The sequence below is a fragment of the Hetaerina americana genome, unplaced genomic scaffold (genome assembly GCF_022747635.1).
Source record: "Hetaerina americana unplaced genomic scaffold, ioHetAmer1.1.p SCAF_5, whole genome shotgun sequence".
NCBI lineage: Eukaryota > Metazoa > Arthropoda > Insecta > Odonata > Calopterygidae > Hetaerina > Hetaerina americana.
Window position 1 is genome coordinate 64,852,025 of NW_027287095.1, and position 19,210 is coordinate 64,871,234.

The 19,210-nt window shown below is 39.1% G+C and overlaps 1 protein-coding gene across 1 annotated transcript in view; it reads right to left on the reverse strand.

Annotated features, from left to right (window-relative positions):
- Positions 1 to 19,210, reverse strand: part of Kdm3 (Lysine demethylase 3) — a 515,476-nt gene that overhangs the window by 327,161 nt on the left and 169,105 nt on the right. Inside the window, exons 3-5 of the mRNA XM_071592514.1 lie at positions 16,393 to 16,512; positions 4,969 to 5,226; positions 3,668 to 3,752 (exon numbers count right to left, since the gene is read on the reverse strand). Coding sequence (XP_071448615.1) covers positions 3,668 to 3,752; positions 4,969 to 5,226; positions 16,393 to 16,512 — 463 coding nt within the window. The remainder of the gene's footprint in view (positions 1 to 3,667; positions 3,753 to 4,968; positions 5,227 to 16,392; positions 16,513 to 19,210) is intronic.

The following is a 19,210-nucleotide window of genomic DNA, read 5'->3' on the forward strand; positions in this document are numbered from 1 at the left end:
CCGTGATTTCATCAGGTTTTGGCACCCTCAGGTGATGCCACCTGATGATACTACACAGTGTTTGTAAATTTAATTTGTTTGTAATTGTAAAATTATTGACTTCATTTCATCTTTACACCATAAAGTAGCTAAACGACACGTTTTTACACTTCACCCGGAGTGAAAATTCAATTGCTGTGACTATATTTGGTAGACAAAGGCGCCTATGTTCGACATTTATATGGGTGGACCAAAATCTTCCGATTCTTCGAGGCGGAGGTGGACGCTGCCGCGGGTGTACATATTTTTCCAATTCGTAAAATAGAACGAAAAAAATGTGAAGGGAACTCATTATTTCTCCCATCAAATGCGAACACATTAGATCTATCTCATTAAATACATATTCGAGTGCTATAAAAATGTAATGAGAAGGCAACTGGGTGTTTGAAAACTAAAATCAGAGAGAATAAACACGACACAATTATACAGAACTTGTGGAATGAAAGCCTTAGTAGACACAACGACAACAATCCACAGATAAGTAATTGATACCTTTGTACAATACAAAGGTATCAATCGCGTGATTTTACTTGCAACGTCAAGAAAATAATTCAAACACAGCACTTTGCCGGCAGGTGGTATGACAGTAAAAAAGTACTGGTCACGGATGAAGCAACAGATTTAAAGCATGATTTTTCCCTAGTGCGAATCTAGACCAAAATTAAAACGAAAGGAAAAAATAAAATAGAAAAACAGATTAACCTCAAGATACTTCTCGTCTCAATCTGCCATGGCTATTGTTCTAGAGCACCCTCCCTCACGTCCTTCCATTGAAATTTCACATACTATGTAGATGCAAAATTAATGTTCTTGAATATATTTTCTGATTAAACTAGCCATTCGCCATATCTTTACTGGTACACCACGCACATCATCTTTAAGAAGCCGAGTGCGTGTTTCTAGCTTGAGCAGATACGTCGAACTCTAAGAGTAGGTGTGAAATAAGAAGACACCTACGCAGTCCACAATCCGTTGCCACCCAACTACATTCAATAATAAAAAGCTAAATCCTCTGATATAAAAGTTTTTCCCTCCGGCTTCCGAGTGGGCGACACGTAAACTTCCATCGGTAACAGCCGTTTTCCCCTCGTTTCCTTTCATTTCTTTTATTTGAAAGCTAAGGCGGCACCCCCCATATTGGAGACGTTAATGCCAACTCGAGCGCGATGAGCCTTGTATCATCTGAGCCACAACACTTACACCACCAACCCCTCCCGACTCTTCTTCATCCACGATACTTCCACTTCCTCCTTCGCCTACGCGAAAGAATTTTCTTCGAGTTTCTGACTGGGTTTTACGCTTAATAACACAATTTTACGCCCCATCGAAATCTTCTCACGCACTCCCGAGAACGCGTCTCGCAACTTCGGAACAACTTTTGATACAGAGTGAGGAAAGTGACACCACACATTTTTTTTATTGGAGGGTCCGGGTGATAAAAGTAGACGAGTAGACGGCGAGGGAATGACTCGTTTAGCACATCGCGCCGCGTATAAATCATTAGCGCATTCAAATAAATTTTACCCTCCCCGCGATAATAACTGCGCAAAATTTCGAAAATTTTTCTCGACCCCCTGGAGCGACTTATAATTTTGTCATTCCAGACTCCAGAAGTTCTGAAACTGCCTTAATAGAGCTATGATTATCCAGAAATGCCATTAAATATAAACCGCAGAATGGGAATGCCTTTTCACCCATAAGCCATAATTTTTGCCGTGTTGTAGTAAAAGTTTTACTGAAGATCTTTCCGATTGCGTGCTATAGGTCATACAACCATGGCATTACAAATAACCTGCCAATGTCGGCAATATAAAATTACTAACCACGTAATGTAAAAATAATTGCGTCCAATGATTTATTCAATAAATATATTTTGGAGATTAATTCAATCAAATTTACTGAATGAATCCCCAAAAAAGGGTCTCCAAGGACGAGTCGGAGTTAGGAAGAATATGGTAGACGGGCCGAACTCTAATTACGTCACCTATACTGAGGCAACGGTTAACCCATCGATCTACAAAGGATAGAATGGTCACAATAAATTGCTATCTTCGCAGTACATCTTGAATAAATATGAGACTCTCAACAAAAAAAAAGCATTTCCTCATAAAAGGAATAAAACGTATTCAACAGGTGAAGCAAACAATACTGATACGGCGCTCATTCACCTTTAAGAATTAAACGAACTTCACGCCCGTTCCTTAGACAACTGATCAACAGGCCCCAAGAATGCCAGAAAATAAAAATTTTCGCTCAAGTGTATATCATAAAATATTTTAATGTTGTTTGACACATTGGGGCTTGACATCTTGGAAGTTTTTTGGAGCGAAATGGGCAAGAGGGGCATAAGAAGCAGTAGATGCATGAGAAGAAGAATTGCGTCTTGCAAAGGAGTTTTCAAATGAGGAGGGAGTTGATAACAGGGACGCTGAGGAAGAAAGTTAAGGAATGGTTCCTCAAAACTTCAATAACGAAGCGTGTTAACGGCGCGGAAATATGGCCATCGATGCAAGTCGATATGGATAAATGGGAAGCTTTTGAAATGTGGGTGAAGAATGTAAACGGTGAAGTAGGCTGAAGGGAAAACAAACGAGAATGTGGCACGCATTGGTCGCCAGGAAAGGGGATTGGACAGGAAAGATGGATGCAGAGCATTTTTATTGGCAGTGGGACGTTGAACACTATGATATGGAGGGGAGGGCAGTAACTAAGCGAGGAGTGGGAGGAAAAGGATAGGCATGCTGAACGGATGAAGGGGGTAGAATATGTGCGTAATTGAATATTGGTTTTCTGTCGCGAAAGGCAAGGTTATGTTCTTGGGTGAGGCTTAGAAATGTAGCGGTGTTACGTTTGTATCCATCCAACACCTATCTTAACGATTGACGAAAAAATAATAACTGACAAATCATCAAACCCAGAGTACAAATGTGGGTTAAAATACTTGTTATGACGGAACGTACCTTTATCACATTCTCTATAGTTTCAAATGAAAAGAACTTTTCAACCATATTCACAAATTCAAATATAAATATTGAATCAAATGAAAGAGAAAACCAACTTTTCCACAAAATTTATTCGTAGGAAAGTGGAATATATTCAATGGAAAGGTACGTTCTCTCTTACATTCGTTGGATACACAAAACTTCCAAGAAGTAAAGCCTGAAGCGGTAGGGTTTATAAAATAATGAAAAATGCGAGAATCACTATGCTGAATATCATCCAAAAGAGCATATTATTTCGACTGTACATAAAAAGGCGCCACTAATAGATGTCACAAAAAGAATTTAACCACGATAAAATGACACCGAACGATCTTGTTCCTGATAATAGGGTTTCAAATTTACAAACAGGGATTAGTTTATGAAGAGAAGCGTATAATTTTGAAAAGAGTTCTTCTGATATTACAACAAAAACAGTAACTAACATTTTTGGATTCATAAAAATAGATCACAGAAACAATATGTGAAAAAGGCAATTAAATAAGTGACGAAATGACTTGATCTTCGAAATCATCAGGCTAAGGTGTACGAATAATGGCTATTCATAGATACGCCATGTAAACATGGCTTTTGGACACAGGAGAACGATAAATTGATTCAGTAGAAATCAATAAAATTAGTCCAATTACCTCCGTCCCCAATTAGCCTCATTTGGACAAGACGGGGATCTTCGTTGTGTTCCTCGAGAACCGTGTCATCCGTGACAGTCAGCTCCTGGATTGGCGGTCATGAAAGAGAATGAAAAACATAAGACACACGCAGACAGATTTTCCAACGACGAAATTTAATTATTTGACGAATAATAGAGTAATATTTTTCGAAGGGGTTCCCAAAGATATCCCAAAGTACTGAAAAACTATGAATCCAGAAGATGTAATATTATAATCCATCCATTAATCCAAAAGCTATTCACCCATTACCCAAAAACTTTTAATAAATACAGAAACACCGTTAACCATGTCTAGTTTCATCCCAATCCAATCATTTCTTACAAAGTTAACATTGATTTACAGAGTTTTAGAGAATTTTTATTTTTCATTATTGACTATGGCATTCAACCAATTAAACGACGTTCATTGATGGCATATCAAATGACTGTCTAAACAATTATATTAAACGGACAGTAATTACATAAAGGAGCAAACATTTCTCCTTACGGGGATCAGTGAGTGGATCGGGGGGTTGGGTTTGGTTCCCGGCTTCGGCATGATTTTTGAGTTGAGATATAATGGATTTTGTTCGGCTAAGTTTTCAATGCAAAATTACTTTAGACACCGGAGCGTCACAGACGAAATTCATAACAACTAAGATCAGATTGGCAGCTCAACTCTCACATGCGGATAAATAACAGGAATTTGGCAATTACAGGAATTATCTCAGAAAAATATAAGAAAACGAAGATATGAATAAGTCCACGTCTTCATTTGAAATTGAAAATTTGAGCTATTGACGACAAATTGTGGGAAGCACTATCTTTAGCCAATTATCATCATGAAGGCTAACTCCTATACTAGTATTTCGATCGACGCGGGGACCATCCGTATAGGAAGTCTCCATGCTTTGACTTTCTTCGCAATAAGATACATTCCTCATCCCTGAAGATGTCACCGCGTCGACCGAAATATTGGTATAGGAGTCCTTTCTTTATTATAATTATATTGACTCAGGATCAACCACATGCCTTAATTTTCGCTCCTCAATTTTATGATTAATCAGTTAACTTGGCGAATTTTGATTAGAACACATTGACAATAAGCGATATTCCAAACCTGTTATGAATGCATCATTGAAGAATTTCTTGATTAAACGTGTTTAAATTAGAAATAGATGAAAAAGAACTCTTTAAAAAGGACGGGAATACCTTTAAATGGAAGAGAGGGAAGGATACGGATTTTACGACCCACAAAAAAATTGGCATCAGGATAATTACCCTCGTTGATTCGTTGTATCCCACGATGACCGCCGTGTACCACTGCGTGGTACCCTCGGCCCGGTACACCTCGACGCGGTATCCCACTAACACACTAGGCGTCGTCAGGAGGATTCGCTGACCATCCTGAAACTCCGTCCAACGCCTAACGGCGGCGCGCACTTCGTCAGGGGATGCCCTTGGAAATACCTTCCTGCTTCCGACTGAGCACCCTCCTTTGGTGCTGCAATTCGCCGCCAGCATTTTCGGGTCCCATTCCTGCGTGGAAGGAGAAAAAAAGTATCCACCATCAGTCAGTCTGAAGAAACCATGAGTCAGTCTGATGAGACTGGATAATAATATTTGCGAACGGGGACGCTCCCGATCAATTCGTTTAGCAACACTTTTCTTTTAAACAGTAAGCGAGTATGACGTTCACCCCGTAAGAGTCACAACGAAAGTTTCATAATTTCATACGGTGAATGTTGGAAACTATGGTACAACAACCATTGGTAACTACGGTGGTATAGAATTTTTGAGTCAAATGTTCAACTTAGCTTTTAACAAATCTTACTTGTTATTTCAACTATAATTTAACCACCCCTCAGCTGAAGAAAATCACGCATTAATTATTTTATGGCGTTTTCCAAGAATACGGTCGAATACAGGTTGGTCCGCTCTTCCTGTAATACTTCTTACTATTATTAGGGTAGATAAACTTATCATCGATGAATAATCTTCCTTTGCTGACTACTTCACAATTAATTTTTTTAATGTAATGAGAAAAATCTCCGGATCGATCACACTTCCCTGAGATACGCATGAGGTCACCGCCACAAAATTGGAACTAATTACATGGATTTATACTTTTTCTTTTCGAAAGGAAAGAAAAAAACAAACTCAATTCACTACTCTTTCATTGATTTCACCGATCGCTATTTGTAAATCAGCCAAATTTATTTTTAGTTGGTCGGCCATCAGAGAAGGGTATTAATCATATCGGTCCTTGATTCCGATATCCTGGTTATTTCCGATTTTATAAATGAGGTGACGTAGTCTATTTTCCAAACTTTCCTGCCCTTTGACCTTCCAATAAGGGCTTATTAAAGAATGTTTTCTGAAAGTGGTGTGATTTCTGTGGTTGTGGTAAAAAATCGCGAACATCCATTTCCTTCCGTTCCGCGATAAGGTCATCTATTACCCATTCATCGAAGTTTTTAGCACACCTCGCGGGCAGGGCACCCGCCCTATTGACCCGGCACTAAATTCAGCCCCGAGCATGGCTAGGAATTAACAATGATCACGCATACATCCGCAATACCTTCCCTCGTGGGAGAGAATTGAAAATTATTGGTTTGTTCACAATTAATGGCAGGGCAAGACGAGATTATTGCGTCTGCAAAGTCAGAATTGCTACTTCAGAAGAATAGCATGGGTCTCCAGAGATGTTAGCATTAAAAGTTAGTGCATTTTGAGAAATGTAGAGATCGCAATCATTTATTCCATGCAAACAGATCGTCAAATGGTCACATTTTCAAGCAAAAAACGTCATATAGGAATGTCGGCGGAAAGAATTTACGTGCCAGTATCAAAAATATCTTTCCAACTGTGTTCTGTCACCTGCATTTGAGCGGCCATTATTTTTAGCATATACTTTGCTGGCAATTTGATATTATATCACTTTACTTTCATTGATGCGCAAAGGACGCATATTGTCGATCTATGAAAAAATTTCACAATTCATTCAAAGATTTTTTACGGTTAATTTAAGTTTTTCACGATACAACATTGATATTTGATTTGATACAACCTTGCAATACAAGGCGATTCCCAATTACGATCTGTAATGCACTCAGGATTTGAATGTTTCCTCATTCGTGACAAGAAACAAGTAATTACCATCATATCTCTATGTATTGAAATGAAATTAAATTATTAATTTAGTAATTTCACACACTTTATTTAAAAACACGACCCAGGTTTCTGATCAACCCCCCTCCTTCGATCAGAAGGTATATATACCAAGTTTGCTTCTATGAGGACCACCTGATGATGACGTTCAACGCCGAAACCTGGGTCATGCTTTTAAATAAAGTGTGTGGAATTACAAAGTCAATAATTTCATTTCATTTCAATATGTTATGCAAATTCTATAAAGTTACGCCGAAGACAACAAATTTTTTAAAATATCTCGAAATAGTTGAATATACACATAACGTCCTACTTCAACGGATAAATGGCGCACCGTAGGCTACTTTACACCCTATAGTGGAATACATATACTTGACCATCAGGGTTCCACTTTTTAACTGCCAACAGGAGTGACAACGTGCGGAGTTTCTTCCATAATATTTTCTACATTCGTCTGTCTAGCTAAACATCCTCAGAAATTTTACTTCGGTGTATGTCGGTTTCACAGCTCATTCCAATTTAATATTTGTTGATATTTCTTCCTTCGTTGCGGGTGGACCCATGCTTAATGTGTCTATTCTCCTCACGTGGCCACACCAATTCAGCCACTTGTGCTTCTATTGCACCCAATGCGTCAGCTGGTACATTTCGCTACATTATATTTCCATTTCGCACCCTATCAATTGCGGTCAGTCCGCATCTTCGCTTCCAGCAATCCATTTTAAGTTTTCCTTTATCCCTTTATTTCCTTCTTTTATTACCCCTGCCTATCATACCATTAACTTTTCTTAAAACGTTTTTATTGTATTCCTGTTCCATGACATAAAGAGTTTTACTGGGTACAGCTACCATTACTTGAAACCTGCTCTTGGCAAACTTAGGCGGTATATGGAACCAGATATAAAAAAATCCTTTCACCAGGGTTTAAACAACTGGCACGCGCCCCTCCCTCAGTGGTCCCGCGCGCTAGAAACCCCGCGAACAGGTTGAACAGTACATACAGAAACTATCCCATTCCCCCGCGAAGGAAGGCAAAACATTCAAATCGTTTCGTCAATCTCCCCATCAGTGTTCTCCGGAATGGTAACCCCTCAAGGATCCTATGTGGGTGCATGGACGCGAAAAAATTGTTGGCGACGGAGCGACGGCGCCAGTGATAAGCAGCGAGCGGGGAACGGGACGACTTCAGTGGCAGCGGATGCCCTAAGACCCTTCCTTCCCCGCCTCGCCCCCGTGCCAAGGTGAAACTCATACCTCTGGAAAGGGTCCAAGGCCTATGGGGAATCCCCGCTTGGATCTCACGCCCCCTTCCCCCAATTCCTACTCTTCCCCCAAGCCCCTCGCCGCCCGACACCAGCGACGGTTTCAAACGCAAATAGATATTTTATTTGGGCCGCGGTCCTCTAATCCCCTTCACCTTGCTTCCCACCCATCCGGCTCGTTTCTCCCGCGTAACCGCCCGTAGCTCGACTGCCTCCAATGCAAATCGCCCGCTGGGCGCGTGGGCCGGACAGACCACCACAGGCATGAGAGCGGCTTGAAAACGTGGACAAGTTTCGTCTGAGATGCAGCTTCGCCTTGTATGATACCCTATGGAAAACTTACCATCATAATCACACAAGGTTTTGTTGACTACCATAAGGACATCGCACGGATGAAAAAAATTTAACCGATTTGCCGAAGGTAAGCTTGACGCAGTGAAAAAATTATAAATAAATCTTTTAGAAAGAACGAGCACTATTCAATATTTGCGCCACATAAATAGGCTAAACACAGTTGTGATAACTGAGAATGGTGCGCGCTAGTTCAGTGGGCACAGAGGTTTGACTTACTGACCGGAGGGCCCCCGGGTTCGATTCCCGGGGACGACTCTGCACACCACCAGCTTCACCTGACCTGTGTGATTTTTCGGGTACCAGAACTTCCTGGTAAACTAGAGGCGACAAAGGGCAAGGAAGTTCCCAACTTGATGTCTGAATTTCACTCGCCGTCAAGCGGAGTATTAGGTGAATTCCAACATCAATTATCAAATCAACCTTCGGTAATCCTTCGGCATTCCCGATCATTGCGGGATAACTGTGGGACACAATATTTCCTAACTATTCCTTCTTCCAATACAAGTAACCTTTTATTCAGGGCACAAGTCAGCGTGATAAATCACAAAAAATAATAGTAACGTTGCTTAAGCATCAGCATAATTAATCAAATTTACTTAACTGTGACTTTCGTCAAGAATTCATCCATTTTTTATTTATTAACCACAGAATTCCATTTTCGTCGATAAGCCTAATAATCTAAGAATTCGAAACATAACAGAGGGAAAAATTAAAGGAAAAACCCCGCGAGGAAGGCCAAGAGACAAGTACATAGGGTAAATTAAGAAGGGCGTAAATCAGGGAACCTATCAGAGGGTGAGGGAATTAACACTAAATAGGGAAGAAAAGGAGGGCTGCAGTGAACCAATCTTCTTAGAATTGAAATACTGATGATTATTGAATGAATTCGAGTCTTTTCCCACGAAACAACCAGAAGATAAAAATTAGAGATCTTAAACGATGGCGAAATTTCAACTTTGCTTTTATCATTGAATTATGCGTAACGTAAACATCCAAGAAAAGAAAAATCATTACAATAAATTTCACGGAAAATGGAACATGATTTTCGTTAGCTCGTTAACTGTGGAAGAAGGTTAAGTAGTTGAAGAGAAGCGGTGCTGAAATTTATTGGATATTTCTTTAATGAAGAGAACCGGTAGAATTTTATTCCTTAGCCCGTGAGTCGCCATGGAAGAAATGTGGGCTATTCGAGCATTCCGGGTAGATTATAAGAATGGGGTAGAGGAGCTGGCAAGAGCCTCCAAACAGCACTCGGGATTGACGTTGGGGCAGCCGAGCCAATTTGCGACGATAATTTTGGAGTGTTGCCACGAAGCAGGTAGGGTAGAAGGACCGCCGAGTCACGCCGCGTTCAAGCGCGGAGAGGAGAAACCGGAGAGCGAGCGCTGACAGTGGGACTCTCCGTCCCACTATAGTCCTCCCTCCGAAGTTAGTACCTATTTGGAACCAATCAACGCTCGGGTAAACGACTTGATTAATGGCCTGAATCGAATCTATTTCGTGTTAAACAAAAAACAGCGAAATGGAGACATTGTATGATGCTGTCACAAAAGAGAATTCATTGCGAGAAACGGACGAGAATGACGAGAATATAATTGCGTGACGACCTTGATATATCGATAAATAAGTAGAATGGCACAAGGGACTTTCTACTTGATGTGTTTTGGGGCACAGATTTGTTTCGAAGGAACTGAAACCACTATGAACAAGGCAATTATGAGTTGGCCAGGGAATTGAAGCAACCATTTCGATGGAAAGAACTCATTTATAACGTATTACGTTGCTGTTGTCAAGGTGAGTAAACATTATGTCATTAGCGCCTGTTTAAGCGTTAATTACGAGTATTTGCGTATGGTGATTTGCGTTCAAAGAATGATTGATTAATTTAATGATGCATGGAGGAACTCTCTTAGAAAAGGATTCATAGATATGTATAATCATATATAGGCGTGCTTAAAACCCTCTAAAGATGATTGGATACTGTAATGAACCCAGACCCTCTACGGAAATTATCAGACGCAAAAATCTATGCCATAATTTTGTTCCAATTCCATAAAAGAGTAAACAATGGTAATGAAAGAGATTTAAAGTAGATTTAGATCAAGTATCTCCTAAATGTACTGTCATGGACACCCTCGCTGGGCTTATTAATGCACTATCCAAAAACTGATCGCTTAATTATCTATAAATACCTGGAATCTATAATACTTCAGATTCATCCCAAGTAATCCAAAGGAAAAAAATACTCTCTCTAGCTAGGAAAGAGAACAACTGCTTTGATATGGAGATTCATGTGGAATGCAAAGAGGAAAAGCAAACAATAAAAAAAACTTGGCAACATGGTACTTATTACCAATTCCTTAAAAAAGCGAAAAACCAAAAAATTCCTTCTCAGACTGGATGACTTCCTTACTTTAAGAAGAAATATATTCTAAGAGGAACTTCAATGGGAATTAAGGAGGCACCAAAGCTTCTTGTTATTAGTGAAGCTGAAAAAAAACGCCAGAAAACTTTTGCCTTTAACTCTGATAGAAAATGCCAAAACGAACATGTAACACAAGCTACCTTACGCGAGATTGCTCATCTTTTAGCTCAATGCAAGACGAGTCGGAGATTGCGAAACCAAAAGTGTTTGGAGTACTAGGCATATTTGCGTTCAGTATTTCCTTCGTAGACAAGTTCAAATGTATTACCAAAGCCATTAAAGAGCTTTACGATAAAGATGACGCCTAGGACATGAACAAAACCGGAGAATAAAGATTCTGAAATTAATTAATGTCTGTAAGGAAATATAGCCGAATTTTGATGAGAGTATTCCTGTCAGATATCAGTCGCAAATAACATGCGATATGTTTCAAGGGATAATGAAAGTTCAAATATGTCATTCAGCCAATTTAACAAATCCAATACTCGAGATACCCACTTGATTCATACCATACACTTTAAAAAAACATGATAGAAAAATAACCTTCATCGTCAAGAGCCTTCTGAAGTCACGCTTACAGCATATAGCATCAGAGTATCTACAGGTATGCCCTGAAAAAAACGATGCCAGCTAAGGAGGAAATGGCGTAGCTAGTTCAAGCAATAAAGCTTGATAGCTGCTGTAAATGGTATTACTAAAATTCTGATGAGACCTAGTCATCACTTCTCAATATTTGCGACACTAATTAAAATGAAATATTATTAAATAATTCATAACTACCAGGTGACATGAACATGGCGAATGAAAATGTATTTAAAATTTGGTACCTTTCGAAGAAACTATTTTAATATTTAATGAATTATTAATGCATTAACACTACATTAATTGACATTCATAACAGAAGAATGATATTTTAATACAAAGAAATCTTTGAAATTTAACTGAGCAACAACGCAACTGAATCTGCGTTTTAATATTTTCCTAGTCCCGACGATAATGTGTAAAATGAAGACGGTAGATTCCAAAACTGATGATGGAAAACAAAGAATTTATGAATACTTCCTAGTAAACACTCAGATTTTAAATACAAATAAAATATTTTCAGCGGGTGATAAGGTAACGGAGCACAATAATTACAATGATGTTGGAACTAAAGAATGGAGGTCAGTTTAAACCATTAAAATATCAAAGTATTTCGATCATTCTGGAGGTCATAAAAATCTACAGGAAACATTTCGTTCCTTAAAATCCAAATTGAAATCCCGTCAGTTTTGGGAATAACCGCACCGGTTAAAACGCCGTAATATATGTTCGAAACTCGGTATCACTCTAAGTAACGTTTTTTCAGAATCTTCAATAAGGTGTGCAATTCTTTTACTGAGCAGTTGCGTACGCGCTGGATCCAGAATACATCCGCGAAACTCCTGTGTCGCATTGATTTCACCAGTGCAGCCGATGCTGAAAAGGATGTCATCTATTTAATGGTTTCAAGTGGTGCAGGTGGCGACCCAGTCTTGGAGTTCAAAATCGCAAGAACGTAAACCTTTTATTACTAGTAGGAAAGGAGCGGTTGCGGACAATTTTGAGAAATGCGCACATTGCAAAAATGACAGGGAAGTGAATAGCAGTTTCAAAACTAGACCCTGACAACGAGATCCTTAAGGCCATGATGCATTTACGGGACGAGAAATTCTTTCTTTTACAAATTGAAATGTGAGCTCGTGTACACGGGAACAATATATTGTTTCATTTTACAATTTCATTTGAAATAAATCCGATTATTACCGGATAAACAAAGGGAGAAAATATACTAGTCCTTTACATATTGAATGGTTAACAGACATAATATTCATGCCAACCCCACCGCTTCATTTAGGGGTAGGCAAAATCAAACCTGAGCTAGCAGGAGGTAAAGGTGATATATTAGCTTATTAGAATAGGTATTTTCTTTTAAAACTTTTTCCAGAATATACCGTCCGTTGATAACATTCACCCATGCTTTTCTTGGTTCTGTAACTTCTCCTCAAAACATTTACTATTAACCCACACGCGTACATCCATCTGGTTACTCGAATAACATCCATTCTCTCAGCATGACCTAACTAGCGTAGTGCAGTCTTTCCTACTCGTCGATTACAGTGAATCCTATTCCAACTTTTCAATGATCCAATAATCCCTCACATATCTGTCCTATTTTTATCACAGTTACTCCTCATGCCCATCGTGTTAAGTCAACATTCATATCTATTCCGGAAAACTCACATTTCACTTCCGTTCGACAACGAGAGAGGTATCCACACACTTCCATTACTGTGCTTTTTACTAAGTTAGACTACATTCATCGTTTATATTATCTCGGGACTGCCAAAAACCTTTATTCCCCAATGCACATTCCTTTTAATCTTTCCTTTCATCTTTGACAAACTTTATGCCAACGCATACAAAATAGTCCACTCTATCAATTAGTTAGAATTTTACAATCATTATTCAATCGTTCTTCCCATTATCCTTAACACACCCTACTTCTGTCGTTTTGGACCCATCTACAACCAATTAAATTCACTCTTTAAAGCTGTCCACGGCTCTATTTAGGCTTCCGGCCAACTCAGACATAAAAATAAATGAATTATATTTTCTTCTGGAGCAGTAAAATGATTCACGAAGAAATTTAAATAGAGTTAAATTAAAATTAAGAAGTTTAAATAGAGTTAAACCTTAACTCTGAAATGTCCATGCGTGAACCCAAGGGAAGGGTGACAAATTAACTACGCGCCATTAGAAATTCTCTGAAGTAAACCACCAAAATTACAAGCGAGTCGAAAACATTGCTTTACGACACCATTACATCGTTTAATGATGATTTGTGAAGAATTTTACCATGAAATGAGTTCAAAGGCGCCACTCATGTAGCACCCTCCTCACCACAAGCTTGCTATTTTTTCTATGATACTGTGACTGGTCCCTATATACGCACGTATATAGGGACCAGTCACAGTATCGTAGACACAAAAATGACAATCTTCAGCTCGTGAGCTGAAGATTCTCATTTCTATGAAATATCATATACACTATAGTATAATACCATGACTAAACGAGAGAATTTCATATTATCCAAACATCCAATAACAGTGATTTGAATTTTAGCTTGAAATTTACTCTGGCACGCTCCATATGCATTCAAATCCACTCAATCCTTCCTCCACTTAAATGTAGATCGTCCTGTATTGATTCCCTTTTGAATTCATTCGGCTTCCTTCATCATTAAAACATTGCTGCCTTCATCTACACAATACCCCAAAACTCGCTCTTGCTGCGGCGACGGTTGTAGATCACGTCATGCATGTGCAATCCCAATCATGTCACCTCTACACAAATATTAGTTTGATCATGCACTCGAAAAATTTTGATTGCACGAAAGAAAGTACTTACATGCAATAATATTCAATAATAGGACACGTACATTCAAATCATGGTGCAGAAACGTTAAAAATATGGGTCTATTAAAGAAAGAAATAAAATGGAGGATATCGACAAAAAATATATATTGCTTATTCTAATTATCTCCTACGCGATTGCTGTCATGCCTATTTTGATATCTAATCGTCCTAGGAAAAGGCAACATTTTAAATCTATTGGTCGATCTTAATAAATCTTGTGACCTACCGTAGTGTCGGGTTTCCTGTAATACATTTTTAACATCCTCAGATAAGTAACCTGCCTCAAATTTACGCAGAGTAAATTTAACCTGTATTTAAGTCTACGGTCAACTAGTGGCTCCCATCCCAATTCTTCCAAAAATGTCGTGACACTGCTACCTTGTTCATAACAACTTTTCACAAACCTAGCAGCTCTATGTTGCTTTCGATCTAGTTCCAAAATGAAGCCTACCTCATGAGGATCCCATACACTTGCAGCATACTCGACGTGGGGCCCAACTAACGTGAAATAACAAAGTTCCTTGACCCTCTCATTACAATTCCCAAGTATCATTTTTATGAATCCTAACTTTTTATTTGCCATTCCACGTATTCTACGAATGTGTTTCTCCCAGGACTTATCCTTAATTATCGTTACACGAAATGCTATGATACAATATCGTTTCTCCTTATCCTCAAAACTACTTCTTTTCAATTAAGCTGTTTTATTGTGATGAACTTAACACAAGTAATAGATGAGTAGAAGTAATACGAGGGTCATCCGGAAAGTAGTACCCGTTCGTGAAATAAAGACACAAAAGTAAATATTAACAAACATAAAAAATTTTATTTGAAAGAGGATACTTTAAACTACTTCTCAACATAATCTCCAAGCAAATTAAGGCATTTGTCATAACGTGTGACAAGTTTCTGTATTCCTGCTGCATAGTCCTTCGCCGCCAGCTCATTGAGATACGCGAGGGACCCATCTTGCACAAATTTTTGCATAATGCAGATGGTGTTTAACAATTTCATGAACAATTGTTCGAGAAACATTGGGAAAATGCTCACAGATGTCATCAATTGTGACGCGCCGATCGTTCCTCACGAATTCGTCAACTGAGCTCACCAGTTGGTCTGTAATGACAGACGGTCTCCCCGAACGCTCATCGTCGTGTGTGTTCCCCCTCCCCATGTTGAAGTTGCGACACCACCGCCGAACAGACGACTCGTCCATTACATTGTCTCCATACACCTCCTTTAATTGGCGATGAATATCACATGGGCGAACGTTTCTTGCATTGAGGAATTTAATCACTGCCCTCACTTCACAACTGGCGGCGTTCTCAATTTTTTTAAACATTGTAAACAATCACAGAAACAACACAGGCAATGCTAGCGTCACGCAACTTGGCTCAGAGAAGGCAGACAAGCCACTGAAGCTATCTGACCTCGTCCAGCGGCTACTCGCGTCGTCAGCACTTCATGCGGCACTACTAACGGGTACTACTTTCCGGATGACCCTCGTAGATGAGGCAAGTAAACATCCTCACGGAATCTAATAGAACGTCTTACGTGGACATCAAACTCAATGATTTTTAAAGTAGGGTGCACAATTCCATCGACTTAAAGTGCCTGTCGTTCCTGACTGCAATATTGCTGGAAATGTTACCAATGTAACGTACTGACTGTATGAGGTGAGAATGAGGACAGAAAGCTGATATCAATGGATAAGCGTCGTGGAAGTATAAAAACGAATATCATAACAACGCCACTTGGAGCCAAGAGGCAAGCGCTGTTAACAGAAAAGCGTCTTAAATCTGTTCAAACCCGATATCCAGCATCTGCTTCACACCATTTATTAAACACAACCTTGGTTTATTGATAGCCCTCCTATATTCAACAACTGAAAATATTAATTTGTCTTTCACTCCCCTTCACCGAAGTATTCTCCAATACGGCAATACATTAAGCGAGATAAAAATATAAAACGGTTGAACTATTTGAATGGATTTCAATAAACTTTTTCGGTCAGCTTTCCAGCAGCCGCCCTCAACAAATGGAGCTCAAAACTCACCTTGAATGGTTTGAGGCGTGAGGGGTCGCGGAAGGTCAGCTCGTGGTCCACGAGGAACTCGACAGGAAGACGTGAGCTGTGCGTAGACATTTCGGAGGTGTCCACCAGAACGAGGAAGGACTGAAAATATGGAAAAGAAGAAAGTTAAGGCACAAAAAGAATTTATATCTCCTGAGATGATAATATAATCTATCAAATCAGACCACATACTGCAGCGGTGCAAGGGAAGGGGGTTAGAATTAACATAAGGATATGTACAGAATTAAAGTGGTAAAATAAAATAGAAGAGGTAAAAGGAACAAGGTACAGCATATTTAGAAGCTCGAATTAATGAACTCAAAACAAGTCAGATAGTTAAGTTTTACGCTTACATCAAACCTTACATTAGGTCAGCACATGAGGAGAATACGCGGGACAGCATTGAAGAATTTGGATTTCATTAGACATATTTTGGCAAAATGCACAGTAAAATTAAGAAAGCTCTGTTACTTCGTTTTAGCTAGGCCGCATCTTGAACACGCGGCAAGAATTTGTGACAAAAGGAGAACACAATAATTAAGAAATCAGAAAAACTTCAGAGAAAATACGCCAGTTTTATTAAAAAATTACTTGGAGAAAAGAATAAGAGGCTTGTTGGGAATGTTTGAAGAATTAGGGTCCGCTGCAACTATGAAATGGGCAAGCAAGACTAAGACAAAGAAAGGTACAAAACACCCGTGTGTACTGGTGACATCGAGGGGATTCTTATAGCACCACATTGAATGGACAAATTGGGACCATCAGGATAAAAGATGATAGACATATACCAGGCACCAAATCGAAGTACTCCTCTTCCTTAGAAAATAAATAATTATAAAAAAATTAGACGTACCATTTCTACTTTCTAAATTTAAAAATAAAAATTTCAAACTTTATTCGAATACACCTATTATTGCATGATGCAGATAGGTATTTTAGTAAGTAAATGAACGTGTTGAAGGATCTCAGGTTTTCCCGGCGTATGGTATTCAAGAAGTTATCTCGGGTTTCCCACCTGGTCAGGTTGCAGTACACCGACGTTTCGAAGGCTGACTCTGCCATCGTCTTCAGGGTGAAGTCTTCACTCTGACTTCACTCTCTGGGAAACCCGAGAGAACTTCTTGAAATGTACGTGTGTTTATATATATACCCATTTGTATAGTTTATTTATGAATACTTGGCCATTCTAGGAAAACCTGATATCGATCAGTTGATGACGAAGAATGAATAATATCTGACTGGAGATGAAATGAGAATGTTGCTTGGATTATAATGTTGATCGATTCCACAAAAAAATTACCTTCGACCGGCAATTTTATCAGGCAAAACACAAATGGAGCCATTATTTTTCTCCTTTGAATTCTGCGCCCATATGCCACCTGCACCTCAAGAAGTTTCGAGATTAATTAATTCAATTTTCTAGAGGTATCCTTTCAAGCACGTTTAAGTTCGCCATCGAGAAAAGCAATAGTCTTCTCCTTCAAATGCATACACGAACAAAAGACGCCGGAAACTTCGCCGGAGCTTAATAAGGAGCTTAAATTTCTGTGCAGCGGTAAATGGTAAATACGTGCTTATTCGACGCTAACTTCTTTACATAATTGATAAAGTAGGTCAATCAAGTTACTTAAATTGCCTCTTCACTTCTCAGGTGGCAATATAGGGAAAAAACGAAAACTATCAGAAGGAAATGGCAATGTTTTCTTGGGTATTCATTCGAATCAATCACATAGTCGCAAACCTAATGTATTAAATACACAAAGGAATCAAACGATAAAATTACCCCAACACATGAATTATTTATGCATTTATCTAAAATTTTAATTCGTGCACTTAAGCTTCGTGCTCCTAACCTTCCCCACCCCCAGGCTGTTCACTAATTGTTAAAGCTTTCTGATCGTTCACAACGATTCTTCACGAAACTGACACCGTCACAGCGTGTTTAATTTTGAAAATATGACTCTTTTGGGATGATTAACAAAAACATAACTCAACATAACTCAGACATATCACGGTAGCAGAGGTCAAAATAATATCATATCGACAAGCTGTAGAAAAGACGACTTTATAATTTTGTTCATCCCAAAAACAATAAGGGACAGGGATAAATGCCAACGACGGCGTTCAGGAAACTTTTTCATGATCAATAGCTTGGTTTGCAATCATTATTCTAACTCGTTTTATTGAAACCATTACTAGCAGATTGTCTCCCAAGTGCGGAGAAGAACTGTAAACTGAAATGTCATAGAGCATGAAAATCCGTTAGTAAAATTTATGCCAACCGAGATACTAGAAACTGCGGTAGATGCAGCGAAGGTAACTTTTTACGGAGTCATCCGCAATCTTGAATTATATGGCTCATCATTTACTCATTCTAAGTAACATTTAACTTTGATGGTGCAGTCCTGGAGTGGAATAACCCCAAGACACACACCTAAGTAATCAATGACTTGCAAGTTACCAGTTGGATATAGACGAACCAGGAAACGTAACGGAAGCAAGCATGACAGATGTTGTATAAAATACTAAATTACGCAATTGGAATATTATTTCAACAGACACTTTGCGGCATGATTTCAAGACAAACACTTCAGTTGGATGATGATCACCATGTACACAAAGATACGAGCTGGCAACGACGCCACGGACGATGTATTTAGCCAAAGTTCACGCTTAAACTCCCCGCCGCAGTTTAAATATTCAGATATCACCCAGCGGACTGTGAGGACGATCGTGGCAGAATTTCTGAAAACATGATTACCACCCTCACCCCCCACGCCCCGTCCGCCAGCTTCCCTTT